The following is a 23,865-nucleotide window of genomic DNA, read 5'->3' as shown; positions in this document are numbered from 1 at the left end:
GGGCTCAATAGTTGTGGCCATTTATAGACTACTTAAATCTCTTTAAAAAGTTGTGAATAATGATATAGGAAAATGATAAATTTTAAATTTTATTTTTATTTTTATTTAAGATATTTCACTAAACAAAAGTTCTGAAAAAAAAGTTTTATGCCTGATAAGCAAACACACATTACAAGAAATGTGTAGACTATCGATGCATACATTCTATACGTAGAAAAACAATTAACGTTAAAATGATTGTTTTTAACAAATTTTTTTGTTCAGAAATGTAAAGAAGAATTTACATTCCTGTGTACCTGCCTTCTTAGTCTTTTTCACAAAGTATCTGTCACTCTTCGATTGGCATTTTTTTCAACAATGAATATTGCTTATATCATTATAACAATTATATTACTTTCATGATAATTGTTTGTTAAGTAAGACCGTATCTCCTCTAATATAGAATATTGATTAACTATTCATTGTGTATAAATGTGTTGCGCTTTCTTTACTTTTTAAATTACGAAATGGTTCTGCAATATCTGCACAGCATTTCTGATCGCACTCGTGTAGACCTGGGCTATTTGTTGCGGATGCAAACATAAAATCCGAGGTTTGTTCAGAAATTATTGAGACAACACTGATAGTTCCGTCTATGTGACGAATTAGGACAAAAATTGGCATGAACATTGAAGAAACCTTAACAAATAATTAAAGAAAGTAATATTTAAAAACGTTTAATAGTTTGCTTACAACGGTAGAAAAACAAATCGGTGGTCGGGGTACCCGGCGCCAGCATAAATTTGGAGAATAGGAAAACTAAAATATCGTCTAGTGTCTGCAAACTTACAGCTCATACTAAAAGAAATCAGATTGTATACGTTTATTTTGATATTCATTGTAACTAACTTTTGATCAAGTTTCACTAGTGTTTGAGTTAAAAAACAGATATGGTACAGATATATTTACCAAGTAATAGGAATTTGATAACGACGGCATATAGAAATTTGACGTCAAGGCAGCGCAGCGAATATACATCCAGTTGATGGAATTTTGGGAAAAGACCTTTTAATGCCACCCAATTGCTTTAACAAAAAACAATACGATGGTAAAGGTGAAAGAACTTCAGTTTATCGTATTTTTTTCACTAATTGTTTAGCTAAAATTCAAACAAAGTGACTAAATATCAAATACTTTTTACACACTAACTGATGTCAACAGTTATAAAATATGTAATATAGACATTTCAAAGTAATTTGACTTTCGGTTAGAAATGACCCGATTTTTCACAAAAATCAAAAATGAAGGGAACATGCGAATGCTGACACCTTGAAATGTAAAAAAAAAGATGAGAAATGAAGAATTAATTCTAGTTTCCCTATGTTTGTAAGGTGTTTAAAACACAGCATCAATAAGAAACGTAAAAATGACGTTGCGGTAAGTTTGCAGTTACTCCGGGTCACTGGGCGATAGCAAATTGGTCAGTTTACCAGAACTGATCTAATCATGCTATGGACAAGATTTTTTTTTTTACATTGATAAACTCTATTCTGTTGTTTGGTGAAATTTCAAGGGTTTATATTTTTCCATAAGTAAATAACATTAAATGTCTCAACAATTTCCGAACAACCTTCGTTTGGTACAGAAAGCTGTGCATACGTTTTGTTAATCAAATATCGTTTTTCAATAATAAAGCTAAATGCAATAGAGTTTTTATCATGATAAAATAACAAGTATTATTATACCTCAATATGATTATTCTATATAACGCGTCATCTGATTAATTTAGAGAGTCATGTGTCAGGGCGAACAAAACGTCATGTCTCCCGGGAAATACATATCGTGGCTCACCTCCTCGGAGATTTTGGGATTCTCCATTTCAAAGATATGAAAAAGCCAATATGAGCGTACGATGTTGACAAATGTGATAAAATCAAAATTATCAAATAATAATTTAAATTCTCTTTATGCCACAGAAACAAATTTTACTACATTTAATTCGAATTTATGAAAGAAAATAGAGACAATAAGAACAAAAACCCAAACAATCACGACGATAAATGCTTTTGGCAAGTCGAAAATTATTGGAATTCGACGTATTTTGTATTAATCATATGTTGTTCGGTACAATAAACTTTTATTGCACGAATGTTCGGGACATATGAAGATTTATTCCCCCAGAAAAATCGTATTTCCCTCGGGCAGAGCTCTCGGGAAATGTGATTTATCCTTGGGAAATAAATTGGTGTTTTTAAAAGTTTTTATTAGTTTCTAAGAAGATTTTTAAAGATTTACTCTATACATTCCTATGTAAAACTTTGACACCAACCCCCCATTGTGGCCCCACCCTACGTTTGGGGGGTCATGATTTTAACAACTTTGAATCTACACTACCTGAGGATGCTTCCACACAAGTTTCAGCTTTCCTGGCTGATTAGTTTCTGAGAAGAGGATTTTAAAAAAATTCCTCTATATATTCCTATGTAAAACTCCGACCCCCCATTGTGGCCCCACCTTATTCTTGGGGGTCATGATTTTAACAATTTTGAATCTACACTACCTGAGGATGCTTCCACACAAGTTTCAGCTTTCCTGGCTGATTAGTTTCTGAGAAGAAGATTTTTAAAGATTTACTCTATATATTCCTATGTAAAACTTCGACCCCCCCCATTGTGGCCCCACCCTACCCTTGGGGGTCATGATTTTCACAACTCTGAATCTACACTACCTGAGAATGCTTCCACACAAGTTTTACCTTTCCTGGCTGATTAGTTTATGGGAAGAAGATTTTTAAAGATTTACTCTATATATTACTATGTAAAACTTAGAGCCCCCATTGTGGCCCCACCCTACCCCTGGGGGTCATGAATTTCACAACTTTGATTCTACACTACCTGATGATGCTTCCACACAAGTTTCAGCTTTCCTGGCTGATTACTTTTTGAGAAGAGGATTTTTAAAGATTTACTCTATTATTACTATGTAAAACTTTGACCCCCCACTTGTGGCCCCACCCTACCCCGGGGGTGACGATTTTCACAACTTTGAATCTACACTTCTTGAGGATGCTTCCACACAAGTTTCAGCTTTCCTGGCTGATTAGTTTCTGAGAAGAAGATTTTTAAAGATTTACTCAATATATTCCTATGTAAAACTTAGAGCCCCCATTGTGGCCCCACCCTACCCCTGGGGGTCATGAATTTCACAACTTTGAATCTACACTACCTAAGGATGCTTCCACATAAGTTTCAGCTTTCCTGGCTTTATGGTTCTTGAGAAGAAGATTTTAAAAAAATTATCTGAATTTTCCATTTATTTCTAATTATCTCCCCTTGAAAACGGGTGTGACCCATAATTTTCGCAACTCTGAATCCCCTTTGCCTCAGGATGATTTGTGCCAAGTTTGGTTGGAATTGGCCTAGTAGTTCTTGAGAAGATGTTGAAAATGTGAAAAGTTTACGGACAGACGGACGGACGGACAAACGGACGACAGACAAAATGTGATCAGAATAGCTCACTTGAGCTTTCAGCTCTGGTGAGCTAAAATATACAAGGTGTATAAGGATTATTGTTCTTAGCATTTAGACAAAGACAGGTAACTTAATATAACGTATGAATAACCATGACTTTTAAGCTTGATTTTACAGTATTTAAATCTTAAGAATAAAAACACATATGCGACAGATCAAATCCAGTGGGTCTTATATTTTCAAATAGTCAAACTGATACATTACATGAACTAACGATTATCTAACTAAAAGCCAATGTCCATGTAGTTCAATATTTTTTGTCAAATCTTATATTTACTAAACTGAAATTTATTAAAACACAAGCACGTACATTTCAGTTGTTGATATTGACGAAATGCTATCATCCAATAAAATGTCATAGGCCAAACCATAATTCTTCTAAATACTCAACATTCAACAGTTAAAATACCTAAGTGAAAAAATAGCCAATATAGATCAAATTTCTAAGATTATATCATCCTGTTAGAAATATTTATGTATTTGTATTTGTTTTTTCAAAACATTCTGAAAAACAGTGTTAATCTTTACTCAATTAAAAAATAAGCCAATATTATTCATAGCAAAAAATCTGTATATAAAAAAACAAAATACATTGATTACATGTGTGCATAGTGATACAAGATATGAAACTTAATATAAAAGTGATGTCTCGTTATATAAATTATAATGTAAAGACGAAAAAGTCAACATACAGAACCATAAATTCTCATATGTAATAGATGTCAATTAAGCAGACCTATTGGTTATAGTAGATACTCTCGCTCGTGTGCGACTTTATGAAACTCTGCAAGGCTTCATGAATCATTTGGTACTCTTCCTGTAGCGAATAAAATTATAAATACAACATTTAAAAGTTGTTATTATAAAGACTGAATTAACGTATTACATTTATCTGTGTTTACAAAATTTTGTAAAAATAAAAGGAAAGGATATAATACGACTGAATTATCTTTATTTAATTAAAATGCTAAGGGCCTGATGTATCTTTTTATTTAATCATTTTTTCCAGGCGAAATTTTAAGAAAAACTCTATAAACATCGATTTGTTTACCAATGATAAGCACAGTTCGGGACGTCGTGTCTGTAGGAGTCTGACCACAGAGAACACGTCTATCTCCTCGTCCATTGTCAGTTGTTGTATCAGGTTGTTTACAGCACAGAACACACCACATAGAGCAGCTCCATCACTTTAAGTATAAAATGAAATGTAATTTCTGTTTTAACTTTGTTGCTATACATTAACAATTATATACACCATGATTGATGTTATTCATTTGGAATCAAGTAATAATCATTAGAAAACGAGAGTTTAATTTTGTGAATGTCAGCATATATCTTCGGACTCTACACTCGTCATGTTTAATGTTTTTTTGTTCTTTTTTATCATTTTTCTGAGAATGTCAAGGAAACTTTACCTACAGCGATTTTTTCACAATAAAGAACATTTGAAATTATGTTTAAAAATATTGCTTGTGACATTCATTGGTTTAATTAAACATCTTTATATTCTTCAAATAAATACACAAACACAAGGTATAAAGGAGGTTTGGACATCAATAAATCATCTTTTTTTCATATCATTTAAGAATCAATCATTGTTTTTATTTTATGGAGAATAACAATTTACTTTACTATTCTTTTTAAATTAAAAAAAATATCATTATGTCAATATTCAATACACGGCCAATGATATATTTTTTCATAAAGATCCAAAAACCTTAATAAATATTGGTAATTATTGTTATTAGAGGGATAAATCTAATACATGTAGTATTAAAGCATTTTAGTATATTTTTAGCTAATAATATGAAAGGTTCATTGATTTTTTTTTTAGAAAAAAGACAAACTGTTTGTGCCTTAAAAAAAACCAAAAAACAAAAACAAAACACCCCCCTCCCCCACAAAAAAAAAAGAAAAGAAAAAAAAAGAAAATAAAAAACCAGCCCAACACCCAAATAAAGAAAAATCTTAAACAAAAAACAAAGAACATAATGAACCAAACAAAACAAACAAAGTAAATGAAGAAATGAAAACAAATCAACGATGTACATGTACATGTATTATAAATATATACCTGCAACAGGTATCAAAATGTACCTGCTTAAGACAATAATTGGAGCTTCTGTTTCAATGTTTCGTGCAAACGATACCAAGCTGAGGAGGTGAGTTATTGTCTGTGAATTAATCTCTTTGATGTCGTTCATTGGCTCAGCTATTTCAACGGACCATGTTTCGTCGCTTTTCTTAAGAAAGATATGACAATTTTGTTTTAATCATTCGGAAAAATGGTATTTTGACTATAGTTTTGATGCCTTTCAAATATTGTTTACTAACTCCTTCTTTGGCTATTTCGATTATGCTGCTCTTGATGTCTTTTGTTTGTTCGTGTCGTAATTTTGTTGTGAAAGGAGTAACTGGTTTTGATCTGGTCGTAGTTGGAAGCCATGTACTCGCCTAAAAAAGGAAATATAAAACGTGGATTTTCAAAATCAACACAAACTTTATATAAAAAAAAACAAATGATTAAAAAAAAGCCCTATACAAATCAACAAACCGTACACATTCTATATTGCAGAGAGGTTCCATACAGACAACAACTTCAGAGTCATAATCCGTTATCAGTCTTAGGAAGTCTACAGCGTCACCTTGTGTCGGGTAGTTGGTAATGATAAACGCATTTTGATTGGTGAAAGACTAAAAAAATTACACTACATGTAGAATAATGATTTGTTTATGTTGAAAAAAAAGACGATTCAAAAATTTACAAAGACGATGGTTTTTGAAACTTACGGGAACAGCTATAGCATTTATGTACCTTCCTCGTTTTGGAACATTTGGGTGTATTTCTTTCGTCTGTCCGGAACGCATCCTGAACGTCCTATTCGCACTGCACCAATGAAATGCACGAGGATATTCCGGGTAAACATCATGGCGGACAATACATTGATTTTATTTCTCGTCGCTGAACTGGATGATGACGATGAGGATAATCAAAACACCTACGATGCTGAATCAATTACCGCAATAGTTGCTTCATCAACGTTAGTGCATGACTCTTTAATAAATGCGCGTTGCTTAACTATAAAGCGAGTTTTTGGTAGGTGATGTAATTTCAGGGGGGGGGGAGGGGGGGGGGGGGGGTTAATGTCTCCTTTCGAAAAGGGGGCGAAAGTTGGTTGAGCCCCCCCCCCCTCCCATTTTTGCATACTTCAAAAATGATAATAACATGTATAGTAGGTTAGAAAGTGAATGTACAAAACAACAACTATACTCAAATTTTATATTTTAGAACCTAGCAACTACTTGAAAAAATGATAACATTTTTACCTCTAGTGTACCCTTTCTTTCAGTGCCCGCCAGGAGAAAATTAAGATAAGTGGATACGTGGATGAAGTAGTACCTCAGTACCTTTTGGATGATTTTAAACGTTTCTTTAGAGTGACAAGAACAACCTTTGAAACTATTTGTGAAAATATTCAGATGTATCAAGTGCTACTTCCAAGTTGGACAGGAGGCAGAGAGCATATTACTATTTTCAAGCAACTTCTAATCGTATTATGGTACGTTGCAAGCCAAGAAACACTAAACCGTATTGCCGACAGATTTGATATTGCTGAAGTTTCTTTGGTACGATGTAGAAATCGTGTTTTTCATGTTTTCTTGACTTACTTAAAAACAAAGTTCATTACGTGGCCCTAAGAAGGATTTCACAGGCAAGAAGTTTTAGATGGTTTTGAAAGGAAAGCTAACTTCCCAGATGTGTTAGGTGCTATTGACGGTACACATATAAAAATAAAAGCACCAAAGCAACACCCAGAGACATATGTCAATCGAAAAGGGTACCACTCTGTGATTTTGCAGGCAGTATGTAGGGAAGATATGCGGTTCACACATGTTGTTGCAGGTAGCGTTGGCAGTTGTCATGATGCAAGGGTGCTGAGAACATCTGATCTCTGGGAAAATGGACCCGCGAGGTGTGGTGATGCTCACATTATAGGGGATGCTGCATATCCTCTCAGGAATTGGCTGTTGACCCCTTACAGAGATAATGGACACTTAACCCCAACTCAACGCCACTATAATACATGCCTGTCAACTACCCGAGTAACAGTTGAGCGTGCATTTGGTGTGTACAAAGGTAGATTCCGAAGATTACAATATGTAGACACTCACAAAGTTGAAACTGCTGTTGACTTAATTATTGTTTGCTGCATTCTACACAATATTTGTATTCTGAACGAAGATGAAATGACAGACTACTTCGAAGATGATAATGCGGTAAATCATCATCCTCTGCCGAGAAATCAGGCAGGTGGAAATGCTCAAGCAAATGCCAAACGCGATAATATTGCAAACAGTCTTTGAACTTAAGAAGTGTTTGAACCTTTTTACAGATTTCTTTCTTGCCTGGGCGTGTCATGTAATTGCAAAATAATGTACTTTTAAATTACAAAGACATAATTTCGTAACATTTATGTGTTGTTTGGAAAAACTCATTAAAGCATCATTAATCCATGCCGATTTAAACTCTTAATATGATTACTGTATACAAGGAAATTGTTGCTCACAGTTGATGGGTGAATTTTAAAAGGGTCAAATTAAAAAAGATTACAAACATTATATAGTGAAAATTGACTATAGGCATATTTGAAACTGATAAAACATGCTTTAGTAATATTGGGTGAAAAAAAGATGGGCAAAAATAACCCTGTATATAATAATGACATGTACAATCTAGTCTAAAGATTAGATTATTGATTTTTTTTTATAACACTTGAGTATGAAAACAAAGACTTAGTTAATTAACTTTTAATCAAAGTGAAAATTTTCAACAAAAAACAATGTATTGTATATGTACCATAGTTTTTATTAAACAAAAGTATCAGTAAGAAATTGAGTATTTTCTCTGATATAACAAAAAACAATATCTATCTAAAGAAGACATCGAGTATTTTTTCCAAGATATCACAAAAACAATATATATTTTTAACAATCATAAAAATAAGGAATCGAGTATTTTCTCTCATATAACAAAAAACAACGTAAAGAATGTAAAAATGGCACTCAGATGCATCACAAAAATCATCAACAGAACAATCAAATCTGCCAGAAAAAGTACAAGGACAATTTTGACTAGTAAAAAATAGCATTTGGAACAACTGAACTACAAGTAAAGTACACAAGAATGTTTTCAAATTGGCCTTGTCACATTGTAAAAAACACAAACAATAATGCAATTACTGATTACACTCTAAATTCACATTTTAAAATTACAGTTCTGGAAAATCTTTCTTTTTTAAAATATTTTACCAGATAGACACATACAAAAATAATGAACTGTGAATTTAAATAGAGAATTTCTTAATTTTAATAGTTATCTGTTTTAAATTTCAAAGTGAGAACATATTTTGTTTAAACTATTGTACATTTACACAATGTCATATTAAATGTAACTCAAGTTAACATGTCCTTGTATTGTGCGTGTACTCTTAAAATTTCATGGCTTGTACAGTTTTAAAACCTGTTGTATTTCAGACCTGCATACTGGACAAGATTTTAGTTTACTGGCACAACTTCTACATGCCAACATGTGGCCACACTCAACAAATGCACATTCAATTTTATTTTCATCTTCCATGCATATCTTGCAAACATCAGTATCTGTAAAACATAAATTTGCAATAATACATGTGACATACACAATTTGAAACCAAACCAAAATGCATTTGCTATTGATACAAACAAGAAAAATATAATTATGGAAGTATTACAGAAAAGTATAGATTTTAATGCAAATAATCGTCAGTTGAAACAAATTTTTTTTTTTGTTTGGGGGGGGGGGGTGTTGTTTCAAGATTCTAATTATCACATTTGGCATCCCATTTTTACATACCACTATATACAGACTGAGAGTTTACTTGTAATTGTGTGTTCTGTTAAAAAAAATTGAGCAAATATGAAGGGAAAAAAATCACAACCGACAAATCAGCATTGGATAGGTACACCCTATAAGGCCAGTATTCAATGTTTTGAACAATTAAACCCTTCTACTTTTTTGCATCATTGGCTCCTTTTTTAAGCAACTCAAGGAAACCGCCAAAGATTTCCATGCGTTCACTGTGCATTTTCTCCTTTCTTTGACACTCGTCATCATACCTTCTCTGTTGGGTGTCCATGAAATTTTTAAGGACTTCAACAACTTCATTTGACCTTTTTCTCTTTGGTTTTGGCTCATATTCAATAGATTCCTTTTTTACTTTCTTAGAAGCGCTACTACTTGAATTTTCTGATTCTGCATCAGACTCATTCGCAGTTAAATTTTGTTGGTTATCAGTAGCAGTTAAACTTGCAGCTATAGGTTTTGAAGCTTTTGAATTACCACTACCAGAGGACACAACATAGGACTCTGCAATGTTTGGCTTTTCAGCCATGAAAGCCAACTCTTTATCATATGGGTGATATTTGGGATTCCTTCCCGATTTCTTGTTATGATCATGGACATTTTTTAATCCCCTCAAAAGGGTTTTCCATCTCCCCTCGCATTGCACACCTGACATTTTATGTCCTTTACCACTTAAAACTTTACTTATTTGATCCCACATTGATTTCTTTCTTAGCTTTCCACTGTTTAGCAAATCCATTCTACTTTTGTATTCGTCAATCAAAAGGAGGGTTGTTGGCCTGGTCCAGAACATACCTTGACCTTGATCTTGACCTTCTGAAGTTGAAGCGCTGGATGCTGTTGATTCCTCTGCAGAGACAAAAGATCAAAAATGTGACACTCAGTGTAACGTTTATATAAAAGTAAAATTCCCTTGTTTATGTAATTTTTCTATGCATATGAAACAATTACAAGTATTGTTTTGCTTATTAGTATGTTTGGGATGCATTATCCTGCTTGAGAATTCTTTACTCACATGGAGATGTCACTTTTTGTTAAATTTAAATTTAATATATTGATACCTTTAATGCTAGGTTGAGCCTGGACACAGACATGATTTGCAAAAATGTCCATACTGTAAAACACCTTTTTACAGTCCTGGCATTCAAACATAGTTCTTCTTCTTTCTTGTGGGGTTGTATTCATCTCTAATACAACGTCCTCTGCCTCTTCAACACTAGTTCCAATGCCAATAGGTTTTCTTTTACTGCCTAGATATATTTAAAAATAAGATTAAGCTATACAAATAATATTGACCATCTTAAAAAAACTCAGTGTTTGCTCACTTTCAACCATGTGATGAAATTATGGGCTGGTAAGTAAGGAACATTTGTGAATATGTTTTGACATTGATTAAATCCTTCCCCCCCCCCCCCCAAAAAAAAATAAAAATTAATTCCTCCGTTGAGAATACGACAAAGGTTCAGGGACCTGTTTTACAAAAGAACTTACAACAAAGTCGTAAAAATTTCAAGTCTCACAAGTCATCTTAATGGTGCAAAATTGATATCAAATAATTCTTTTTGAAAAATCATAGGCCCTGCTACAGGTATATTTTACTGTTTAATTTATCAGTAACTAATGAATAATTAGTATTTTTAAATTAAGCCATATTCTTTCGTAAAACGCAACCCTGGGATTCTGTTTTATTAGTAAGTGAGGAATAACTCCAATTATTTCCTCCTCCAGACCCCCCGAAAGGTACCTGAGGTTTCGATAGCGTGTTAAAAAAATATCGAGACGATAATTTCAATGAAAAAAAAAATACCCATCAATCACATCCGTGTAATCAGTTCGTACTTTCATTAAGCCTTAAAATAAGCTGCTGCAGAAGATCCTCAATGGAATACACTTTATAAATAAGGCGAAACTGCGATGTATAAACTACTATACAACAAAGCTTTTATTAACATTTTCTTACATCCAATCCAGAAATATGTCGCTTTATAAGATAATAACATTTTTTGATTTTAAATAATTTGTATACTGCGTTTACCTGTGCAATTATGAGCCGTGAATAAGCCCATTTTATCAAAACACATTCCACAAGATGAACACATAAACACAGTTGCCGCCATTTTTCTTCTTTCTGCACTACCTCTAAACGTGGTGCGCGCCGAACACGATTCCGGTTGTGCGCGCACACAGTTCTGGTACACTTCATTGGGTAGAACACGTCCGGAGCATTCCGAACTGACGAAAGAAATACACCCTTTGACGTCAGGAAAAGGATGTACTTGTCAACTAAACAAATCAGATACTTATCAGTGTCATTTAGATGTTTTAAAGAACTTATACTACTCGCTCTATGTATAATAACGATACATAAAAGCATATTTGTGTTGCAAATCTATGCCATTTTCAAAAAAAAAAATTAGTATTGCTTCCAAATATTTTGTTAAAACGATTTGTAGCTTTGTAACTGTTAATCCTTTCGGACACACACATTTACAAAAATGTATTGTATTGGTTTTTTAAGTTCTTGAAACCTAACTAGAAACATGGCAAAATTAAGAAAAAAAAAAGTACACAATTCAAATATGTAAAAAAAAAGAGCTACTTACGAGGGTGAATAGACGCTGAAAAATCATGACACTGTGAAGTCACTTTGTAGTCCTTTGTTGTGTATTGTGATCGAACTGCCAGTAGTTTCTGTAAGGTACGTGTATATTGTATGAAAAACAAACGTTTATATTATCTGTCTTTTGTGGCATGATATTGAACAAAAATACTATGTTGTAAAATGTAAAATCTGTTAACTTTATGTATGTCACAATTTTCATGTTCATGGACTGAAGCAAATACAATTAGAATTTAAAAAAAGCAAAATAGTTTAAATGTATTTTGTAATTGTTAGTTTTTTTTTAATTATTCATTGAGCGAAAATTTATAAAATTCCATGGTTAAGATACAAAAGAAATAAATGATAAACTTTTTTCTTATTCTTATCATCCACTTTTCACTTTGTTTTTGATTTATGCTTTAAACAAACCAACCTGAAACTCCTTTTTGAATGCTGAAACATTAGCTGGCTTATTACAGAGTTCATTCTGAAGTTTCTGAAGAAATGCTGCCGCACTCAAAACAGTTGGTGGTGCTTTAAACATCTCATGGAGGGTAAGGAATATAGTCTTGTATTGTTCCTTGTTCCAAATATACAATTTGTCAATGTTTTAAAGTTCAACATGGTATCATATATGAGCCCCAAAACTTAATATGAATGCCTGAAAATCATATTTTAACACATATGGTTTACCCAGAGTTTATCTGTTGTTTGTTGCAATATGAATAAATGCAAATTGATATAAAATCCCCCAAATCTATACAGAATTAAAAGAGCATTTAATATAGTTGATTTTTTTATTAGTCCATTATACTTATTTACTTCTTGAGGTATGATGTAAAGCAGAGTACATTTAAAACCATTTTTTTCCTTTTGCATAAATTTAATACTGGTTTTTTAAATGACATTTTGATTCATTTTAAGAACTAATTTTAATTATAACATAGCATTTCATGTTAATGATTTTTTTCTATCAAAAAATCTCACACTTACATGGGTCTGGACCATATTCATCCGGTTTCTTCTCATTTTCTTCACATACTCTGCAATGTTGATTTTGCTGTGCGTTTTTCCCTGCTTCAATCAGTACATCTATTGCAATATAGGTTCCTGTTCTCCCTATTCCAGCACTAAAGTTATAAGTCATCAATTTCAGAACTGTCTAACCATGATTGTTAAAAATGTTTATTATATCGTTGGTTAACACTTGAGTGACCCCTTTTAATATAATCAAGAGGGTTTTAACCTGTCAAATACAGATGAATGCCGTCTATTCTAATATATAGTATTAATGTTTTGAATAAAATTTAGTATAATAGGTTATACAGACGGCACGGTCATGTCTATATACCTGCAATGAACAAGGACAGGACCATTGTGGCTGTCAACTTTGGATCTCGTCACTTGATCATGAAATAGTACAAGACAAAGCGGTTCTGGTATTCCGTGATCCGGCCAGGCGGTATAATGATATTGAGTAATTGTTCTACTGGCGCTTTTGCGCTAAAAAAATGAATGAAGAAATAATTTACGCAAAACTTGGTTGATGATGGTCATAGTTGTTAATGTCAATTTATTTTATAATATGATTATCATAAAAATATCCAATAGAAGAACGCGCATAGGAATATAACAACGACCCATTTAGGTTTTGTGACATTAGAATGAACTTTGATTTAGATAATCAGATGATAAGTAGTGCGTTTTCATTAAATGATAATACAACGTTATCTTTAAACAATGTTATAGCCATCTTCTGCTGATGATTCTTACTTATTATGAAATTCATCTTTAATGCAAATAACTAATTATAAGAAACATGACTCTCAATAGGTCGTTCTGAGATATATCTGCGTTTTAAGCCATTGTAGAGATATGCTTATTATTCAGATGGTTTATTTTATTTTCATGTTATGCATTTCAATGTAGTCGACATATATAAAAAAAAATGCGACAGCAAAACATATAAGCAGAAAACAATGAAAACCACAGAAAATAATTTATGACACTTACCTTCTTATTGGTGACTTTAAGTTTCCGGATAACGTAAAACGCATACTGTTTCTCTTCAAGAGAGTGAACCGTGAAACTACCGCACTCTATAGATGTTTGTAAGTTAGGCCAATATTGGATGCATTTCCACTTTGGAATGACATAAGTGACATATAAATGACAGATTTAACTAAACTATTTTAAAGACAATAAATATTACAAATTTTTTTGGCAAATCAAACAAAATGCATATAACAGACTATCTTTCACCTTGTCGCCTTCCATGATATTTGTTAACATTACAACCTGCTCCACATGTTCTTGCCAAATCATCCACCAAAAGTCATCCACCGTGTTTTGTTTTGGTCCTGTAAAAATGCTTGATTATACACTAATGTGCAATTTTGACATTTTATCATGGGTAGTGTGATAACTTATGACAAACAACATGCCCATAAGCCATATTGTTCAACTGGGCATCAACAGCAAACAAGAAAAAATCATCTTTATGTAGTTATGGAAATATCTGGAAAAAGTAAAAACATCTTTAAAAATATTTCCAGACTTTCTAGAAAATTCTTTGCTTAACGTTAAGCCACTTTCGAACTGGACGATTTCATAGCCAATTCACATTTGAACATTGCAGTTGTTATGAAGATCCTAAAAAACTGTTCATATAAATAGCTACCAACGTCAAACTGTGAGCCCTTTGTGTTGTCCAAGAATTGTACATAGAATTAACAGGGTCTAAACAATTAAGAGCCATCAGACATCAAGATGCTTGCATATTAGTAAAACCATATATAACTACAATTTTAAATGTTTGAAAGTTCAAAAGTATAAACCTATGTAAAACTTCAATCCTCTTAACTCCTGCCCTGTGTGGCCCATCCTACACCAGGGGATCATGATTTAAACAAACTTGAATCTACAATACCAAAAGATCTTTCCTTACAAAGTATATGTACAGCTTGCCTCACCAATTTGTTTTTCAAAAATATTTTTTAAATCTGCATTCGAATGTAAAATTTCACCCCTACTTGAGCTCAACCACACCCACTGGATTAATAATTTGAAGAAAAAAAAAATTGAGTTTACTCTACCTGAAGATGCTCCACCACGAGTTACAAGACCGATTGTTTTTTGAGAAGATGGCCCAAACCTACACCGGGGAATCATGATTGGAACAGACTTAAATCTACGCTTCCTGAATATGCTTCCACACGTTACAGATTTTCAATTGTTTTTGAGAAGGCTATTTTTGTTTTATTTCTCTATACTTTCATATGTAAAAATTCAATCGCCATTGTAGTCAAACCCTATTCTATGACTTCATGATTTCAGCAAACATAAATATATTCTACCTGAGGAAGCTCCCATACAAGTTACAGAAGAAAGTTTTTTGTTTAATTAAAAAAAGCGGGTACGTTAACACTTTCCGATCGATTATATCATTAACTTTGACGTGAGAATCTACATTCATTTTGATCGTTATCAAGGAATGTATCGCAACGTGTAAACCACTTGATTATGTTGTATATACTAATGATACTGAATTTAGTATAATCATGATTGTGTATAAAAAACAGCAGTTTTAAAACTTTATAGAAGGTGAATTTTTTTTTATAAACGGTGGTTTGGAAACTATACTTGCTACGAGTAAACAAAAAAATGGGGATATTCATATGAATGTAAAACAAGCTTGGTATCGTAGCATATTTTACGTGCAATTGAGACAGTATGTACCAGTTTTAATAAGACTGTGAAAAACCTACCTGCCTATTGACCATGTTCTGTGTAAATCAAACTTAAAATGTAAAATTGCGCAAAATTTCGATAACGGTGCGAAATGTTGTGAAAATATTTCAGCTTGAAGGGTCTGCGAGCTCCTACAAGGTGGCCAATTTTGCTCCGAGTAACTGTATGCGTTGTAGAACACTTGTCCGTAAACTGAACACTATTCCGGTTCGTATCATGACTATTTTATATGATAGCAAGACAATCTACCCTGGCACTGTTTTTAGGAAATTACATGCTGTTGATGAGGCTCTTAATTAGGTGTCAGAGGGAAATAAACACTTGGATGTTGACAGACAATTACCAGCTCATTTGCAAGATGCAAATGCATAAGCAACACTAGCCATGAAGATAACCATGATATCGTGAAAGCAAAAGCTTTTTTTAAGTATACAGCTGTATCTTTAGGGACAAATGAAGATGCAGGCCGATCAGCCAAGGTCAGACGCACGATAAAAACTCGTGGCAATGATCTATTAAACATACACTTGGTTGACTGTAGTAGAGGCGGATCTACTACAGTCGACTTTGGCGTAAGTAAAGTCCTTAGTAAGTCAGAAAAGAAATATCTCGTCACCAGAAAGGAGCTGTTGGCTCTTTTCACTTTCATAAAGCATTTCAGACTTTCTTTTATGGCCACAAGTTCTCAGTTATAACAGATCACAGCTCGGCAAAATCACTACTTCAATTCAAAGACCCGAGGAGAAGTTAGCTCGTTGGATCAAGGTTAAATAGACATACTAGTGGAAATAAAGCATCGAGCTTGTTAACTTCACGGGAATGCATACGGACTCAGCCGATTATTACGTGGCAAATGCGTGTATTTAGATTACCTAAATAAGATGTGTCCGAAGGACATGACAGAATTATCGAGGACAAAATAAGAGAAATAATTTAAAAGATAAATCCAATGTAGGGACATAAAACTTGTTGAGTCTTTGTTGCAAAATAAGACGCGTCCAGAATATAGTTTTATATTCTCTGGGAGCTATGAAGTTGAGTCAATTTTGGAGTGGAGTAGGCTTACACTTAGGGATAATTTTCCATGCAGTATGTGGGGATTTGACGACAGTAATATGACAGTAATATGACACCATATCAGAAAGTTGTCCTGTTATCCCAACGAAGACGTATCTTAGTGCAAATGCATGATGCAAAAATTTGTGCTCACTTCTGTGTCACAAAGACCCTAAATAAAATTAGGCAAAACTATTACTGGCCAGAGCTACATAGTGATGTAAGGACCTATATCTCTGTCATGATCAGGAAGACAAGGTAGCTCGGCAAGGTTCGGACTGAACCCGCAGAAAAAGAGATGTAAACATTACCATCTACCTCCGAAGAAGACTTAATTTGAAGAAAAGTGATTAGGAATAGATCAGGGCCAATTCAAGTATTTACATTTAAAAAAGAAACCAACTCGACGAATAGCGCGGAGTTAGGGAATCTAACTGTCAACCTTTATCTTGTCCTATCCACGAACATGGTAGATTAAGCTAGATTAAGCTAGATTAAGCTGTCAACGTTTTTTCTTTATGCGTTTGAGGAATAATATAACTTTTACTGAACAGCTTTAAAATGTCAAAATACAGATCAAGTTTATACTTTTGAAGCGTCTGGTCGACATATTTTCGAGAAAAATAACTTTCTGTATTCCAATTTTTTAATGTTCAGTTTAGTTATCGGGTTCGGTGTGTATTGAATAAAGAAGGAACGTATGTAGTCAGTAATAATGTCGTTCATTAGTTGTACCATTCCTTTCATTGTTTCTAACAAACAAATTATTTCTGTAAAACAGTGTCATCCATTGTGTTATAAAAATCGACATGTTTTTGTTGTTGTATTTTTACAATCGGATTCGTTATCGGGTTTGTCTGTTGATTCGGGGAACAGAAGACGGTAAGAAATGAAATTATGCATAACAGTGCATTGTTTAAATAAATTCCTACCAGCAAATACCTAATGGACTTGGCGAAATTATAGGAGATAAAATAAAGAGTATTATATTTTACCTATTTTTTATTTAATTTCTTTATCAAGTATGTAGTTTAAATTCCCTCTGTTCTTTCATCTCTGATTAAAGAATAACATCTCGTTATTAATAGTTTTGAAATAGATGTATACTTCGAAGCTTTCAAAGGACGACACAAACCGGTAGGTGACGTGTATTGCTTATGCAATACTCTCAGACTGCTTGTTTAATATAATTTTTCTTTTTGTTCACATTTTTGGTCCGTATGAATCATAAGAAAACCCGCCATTGTATGTGCCGAACTGATCGTATGTAAAGTGTCATCTATTGATCCCGTAGTGTTATATGCGCAGTCTTATATATTACTAGATTTAGCTTTCAGGCCTAGTCCCGAAGGTGTCTGCATAAGCGGCTGTAAGAAACTTGGATTTCCATTTTCCGTCATTAAAAAGATCTGAAAATGAAACCTGAATAAAATTGTGTTGTTAATGTTTAGATGGAGATTTTCACAAATCGCTGACATTCTACTTCGATTATTTCATTACGCTGGAGCGTTTTTAATAAGAGAATTTTGTTCGAACATTTACAGTTCCAAGATATTGGACATGGAATTAGATTGTGTGCGCACATTAATAACTGCATCGTATTGCACATGCATTTGGTAAAATGTGTGTGATTTTTCAGAATGATCATTCCTTAAATAAATTTACACTGTTTAATAAATCAAACCGGAGGAGTTTCTCTCATTTATTGGTCACTTTACCTGATACATTTTTCTCCTGTGCTTTAACGACTATAATAAAAAAAAAATCAATTCAATTTTAATTCCATGTGGCTCCGGTGTCATTTTATTTATCATTTTCGTTTTATTTTTTGCCTTTAATTTTTTAGTTTTGTATTATTCTGAATCATTGCTGCCATTTGAATTAAGAAAATGGTCCAAGTTTCTCAAAAGTTGTAGAAAAAAATGATTCTAATCAGCATTATTTATTCAATGATGGAAGATAATAAAACTTGTGTTCCAAAACGATTATTTGACACTACATAGACCTTGGAATGGAAACAAAAAAATGAAAGTGAAATTAAGCCTTGTTGAAATAACTCTGAAAATTATTTCCGAAAAATTATTTTGAGGAACAAAATAAATGTTGAATAGCTCACAAACTGTACTTTCAATATGTTTATTGTATAAGATATATATTTAACACATTTTGCAAACTATCAACAAAGAGTCTGACCTGACCCAGAATTGGTGACTTCACTGCATGACGTCTTTAACTTATTGAATAGCGTAAAAATATCTTAATGAACATATATATGTACATTTATTTAAAGAAGATAGTTATCTTCTAAAATTATTTCAGATTTTGTAATTTTAGGACAAATATATGTCTGTTTACAAAACTTCAGAGTATAAATAATTGCTTAATGATCATCAAAACTTAACATCAAAATGAACGTTTTTATTCGGAGTAGTGTTTTGATTCTTTTAACATCGGTTTGATACAGATGAAACTGATGCCGCCATGGTAGCTTATCTAGTTTAGCCTTGTTTTTGCATACGCCTTAGAAATTTATTAGATGAATTTTCAACACTCGTTTTTATGCCAAGCAAATATAACCTTGGGTCCCAGACCAGGCCCAGCAAGTCTATGCATGGAAAAAATTCCTTTGTTATATGAGCAAACTTTCTTATATTTAAGGTTTTCCGCTCTCAGCGGAAAACCTTACTTTTATTCTGAAAATTTTTCAAATTTCTTATTATTTTTTTTTCTTCTAGACGCCAACTTTGATCCTTAATATCTCGCTCGTTTGTTCACCGATTGTTTTGAAATTTTCAGGACTGATAACATGCCGCGTGATGTTGTCGGTGCATATTTTAGTTGAGGAAAATCCCTATCCGGTTTTGAGTTATTCCCCTTTTAGTAAAATTTAACGACTTCTTTTGTCCAGGGGGTTTAGCTTTAACGATGACTGGCAGAGTCTCAAAGATGGGCTTGTTTTGAAGCTAATACATTGAATTTGTGCGAGATATATTTCATTTATTATTTAAATGCAAATAAAAGGGGTGGTTTAGATGTTGAAACAAAGGTAAGAAAAAAAAATCAAAAAAATTCGCGTATTTTCCGTGTTAGTTTTCTACCCGATAAAAATTTGTTATAACATGTTCTTAGCCAGACCTTTCATTCGGTATACCGAAAAAGGGGCTGGCCCTTATAATTAGGGAGTTAGAGGCGTCCAAAGTTTCTTGTCAATAACTTAAAAAAGAATAAATATTTCTGATGCATTATTGAAGCAAAGTTGTAAAGAAATTAATTTTGAATCCTTCTATTGTATTCAATTTAATGTTTTCGTAATTTATAGTCAGTATTTGCAGAAACAATTGTTGTCAGTTCGATTCATTTTTGTGGGGTTGCGCACGTTTATGAGGTTATGAAAGGGCTTCTTGTAATGCACTAACTGATACATGTAGCGGGCAAAAATAATTCCACATAAAATTCCAAAATGTTTTTATACATATGTACATTTTCATTTCATATAGATAAACTTCTTTGACCTTATTTTTGTTGTCTGTTTCATAACTGTGCCCCTGTCTATATTTAGATGCATTACGAGACTCAGGTAACCGATTGATAGGAGAGTCGCTAGATGTATTCAGGCCGTCGCCTAGACGACAGTGCATGTGCTTGTAGAGCTGGACGTACACGATTAACGCCCCACTGTGTCACTGTAACAGAGACATTTTGAATTGTTTCAGTACTGGGAGATGTGTTTATAAAATGGTTCCAATGCATGGTAATTAAACTCAACTTTTCTACAATACGTATACACGGCCGTCATATAAAGCACAATGTGTATTACTGACATGACAATTTAAACGAACGCGGGATTGCTCCCGATAGAACAATTCTTTTAAAGCAAAAAAAAAAAAAAAACTGATTTGCGATGGATATAATATAATTATCATCGTGGAGATGATTTTAAAAAGTGAACTTAATATTCGTATACGATAGTATTTGAATCCAAAGCCGCTAGTTTTAAGTTACGGTTATTAGGGATATTAATTATGACTTGCCCCGCGTTTCAGGTTTTTTACTTCGAAGCATCTACAAACGAAAATACCAAACAACCTTCAGCAGCAACTTATAAATTGTTTATTCCATACACAATTCTAAAGAGGTAATTAAATAAATTTTATAAATGCTTTATACTTGTATTCGCTATCTTCCATGGAAAAAAGTGGCATGGAAAAAATGTTGTTCAATGTTCATCAAATACGCTGTAGCCTTATCAATCGAAAATAATTAACAAACTGTATATTGATAGATTGACATATCAACAAACATTCAGACCCGCATTGTGTTTTCTTACAAGTTCTATAAAACGTAGACTCAATGACTGAATTCTTTACCGTTTTCCGTCTGGGTAATTTTGAATCACGTGTGTACGTTATGTGTAGCCATATAGATGAACACTTTAAGTGTTTAAATTTTAAAAGAAATTGTGTACATGCAGAGCATTGCAATGCTAGGACAATAAAATTCCAACAATGTACATGTATATGGTGAGGCCGGTCAGACTGATACCGGTTCTGCTTGTTCTATAAATAGCGAATGTAAGACGAAGTATTTGGGTGTTATATTTTAAACAAATATAAGTATTGCTTTCTTAAAGGCTTGCATTACTCAACAAAGTATTTTATTGGGATCATTCTTAGTTACCTTAGCTGCATATATTTACCACTCTGTCTGTATCCCGGAAAAATTGACTACCATCCCCCCCCCCCCCCCAATTGTGGTAGCATGTAAACGAAATGGTATGAAATCATGAAATTATGAGTGAAATTTTGGAAAATTCAATTTTGTTTTCTTTTTTTGCTTGTCAAGATTTGTTGGATGAGTTTGCCCCCCCCCCCCACTTTCAAAAACTATGCTACGTGCTTGGAAATTACTCATTTCTTTATTCCCCTCTTTAATAATCAAAACAAACTAACAAACATAACCGATCCAGATAAATATAATTACATGTATCAAAAATAAACTTAAAAAACAAACTACACATTCATCCTTCACCCACAATATTGCCTTTTCGATATTTGTCATCGTTGTAGACCCGTGTAACAATCTGTTAAGAAGGTGCTTGCACGAACAAGAACCCCCTGCTGATCTACATTTTCATTAACGCGTACAAAGAAAAACATATATATTTTGATTTATTTTTGAATTTCTTTTGATGTAAAAAAAAAAAGAGAAGAAATTGGTTCTCAGTCTCTCTTTATGCCTGTTTGTTAGCGGTTAATCCAAGTTCATTTTGAATATCCTTTTGTAATTTAAAAAATGCAATGTAAATTTTTTCCATGCAATATTTCGGATAAAGCAATGAAGAGTTGTTTCTTGAAATTTTATTAGACCATAAAATTGTAAAATGCTAACATTGAAAACTGTGCCCGATTTCTTTCTTTTTTTTAAGGTAAAACTTTATTGATTTAAAAAAGGATTCTTTGAGACAAACAAATTGACATAATCAATAAGAGTTTGAAAATCTCTAACTTCAGGTTTGTAGATTTTAGTCAGAAAAAGAATCGGATGGACGACCTAGGACACAGATCGTCCATCCGAATTTCTTGAAAATTGCCATTATTTTCGTACGCGGACGCAATACTCACAGAGACTAAATGGTTCGTATCTTAAGTTTTAAGTTTTAACTGCTTTGAAAGGTAATATTGGTTTTCTGATAATTATGAACATGAATAATTAAATAAAAATGGTTAAAATTACAGTAAAATTACCGGCATCGGTCTTCTCCGTGCGCGGATCTAGAAGGGGAAGGGTTCCAGACCCCCCCCCCCCAGCGAAATTTCTTTCAATTACGTGTACATTATAAACTTACCAAATATGCCTCGGACATCCCTTGGCAAACTCAAATAACCGTCTGACTTTTCAATCCCCACCCCGGAAAAATTTTCTGATCCGCGCATGTTGCCCCTCCTCGAAATACAAAATTATTCTTCAAAACCCCTTGTAAAATTTCCAGGATCTACGCATATATACTAATAGATTCATTGGCGCTTGCGTTCGATAAAAATGCGTGTAAAACGTTTGCCAGTGGTCTTTTTACCATCGTACAGGGCATAACCACAGTCCCACTCTGTGAATAAAATGCGGCGAATCAAACTAGAGACAACGTGTTAAGATCTGTATTTGCTTATAAACATGTAGTATCATCGTGCAAAATGCACTGTTCAATTATATTTTTTTTTTACTTTACTTGTAAAATTCAACATCTGTTTCGTAATTTTTTCTCACTGTTTATTTCTTACATGTACATAGCTACTTTTTATATTTAGTGATTGACACTTTTCAGACTTTATATGTGATTTCAAAGAGACAGAGTGTCATGTCTCAAGGACTGTTTATCTCTTAAATCAACATTGTGCAATTATCATATTTTCATTTCTTGGACATCAAATACTCATTGAGTTTATTTAATTATTTTTATATCTGTGAACCTTTCACTCAGCTTACTTATATCATTACCTGTTAATTGCAATTTATACTCATTGTTAAGATTCTTATAAATAGTTATGTACAATTGTCAATGCGCAGTCTGGAATACGGCGGCCACCCCGGCCACGTCCGACTCTCCCAGAGTCTTGAGTCCGGAGGCCACTTCTGGCCATATCCGACTTGTTTGTAACATGTCTGTCTGTTAAATTGTTATAATGTTGCCATCGTTGAGTCTCGTCCAATAATGTGGAATCCTGCATCAATTGCCTGTTTATTTCTCTGGAACTGTATACTGGTTGACCTTCGGGAATACGGCAAACCTACCCTAGCTTCGTTTTAGCTTACGGCCCACAGCGCGCCCTAACCTTTTACCTTATACACTTTACGCCAACATTCCCTCACCCGGTTCGTACTGCACACGACCGATGCAGATCCAGACGAATTCTCTATCACCGTAAAATCTACGCGGTCACAGAAATATAATACTTTATTTCTCAGTGTTTACACATCTAATATTGTACGATGGTCAGCTATCAATTTTTTGTAATACGTGACAAGTATGACGCAGCTACGACGGAAAACCT

The 23,865-nt window shown here is 33.3% G+C and overlaps 2 protein-coding genes and 1 long non-coding RNA gene across 3 annotated transcripts; all 3 read right to left on the bottom strand.

The window, feature by feature from the left end:
- Positions 1-5,612: 5,612 nt before the first annotated feature.
- Positions 5,613-6,327, bottom strand: LOC136270042 (uncharacterized). Its single transcript, XR_010707673.1, has 3 exons — positions 6,069-6,327; positions 5,844-5,963; positions 5,613-5,752 (listed from the first exon to the last, which is right to left on the bottom strand). It is a non-coding gene; the product is annotated as an uncharacterized lncRNA (long non-coding RNA).
- A 2,646-nt stretch (positions 6,328-8,973) lies between these two features.
- Positions 8,974-11,650, bottom strand: LOC117689335 (putative inhibitor of apoptosis). The gene is made up of 4 exons (XM_066066260.1): positions 11,447-11,650; positions 10,473-10,661; positions 10,207-10,260; positions 8,974-9,170 (listed from the first exon to the last, which is right to left on the bottom strand). Exons 1-4 carry the CDS (start codon positions 11,526-11,528, stop codon positions 9,007-9,009), a joined length of 489 nt encoding a protein of 162 aa, XP_065922332.1. The 5' UTR covers positions 11,529-11,650; the 3' UTR covers positions 8,974-9,006.
- An 802-nt stretch (positions 11,651-12,452) lies between these two features.
- Positions 12,453-14,369, bottom strand: LOC136270040 (tyrosine-protein phosphatase non-receptor type 11-like). Its single transcript, XM_066066256.1, has 5 exons — positions 14,276-14,369; positions 14,027-14,155; positions 13,365-13,516; positions 13,007-13,143; positions 12,453-12,593 (listed from the first exon to the last, which is right to left on the bottom strand). Coding segments are annotated over exons 1-5 (483 nt in total). The 5' UTR covers positions 14,339-14,369; the 3' UTR covers positions 12,453-12,591.
- Positions 14,370-23,865: the final 9,496 nt, after the last annotated feature.

Source organism: Magallana gigas, chromosome 1 (assembly GCF_963853765.1).
Source record: "Magallana gigas chromosome 1, xbMagGiga1.1, whole genome shotgun sequence".
Classification (NCBI taxonomy): Eukaryota; Metazoa; Mollusca; class Bivalvia; order Ostreida; family Ostreidae; genus Magallana; species Magallana gigas.
The sequence above is the reverse complement of the archived record's forward strand: the minus strand, read 5'-3'. Positions and strand labels throughout refer to the sequence as shown.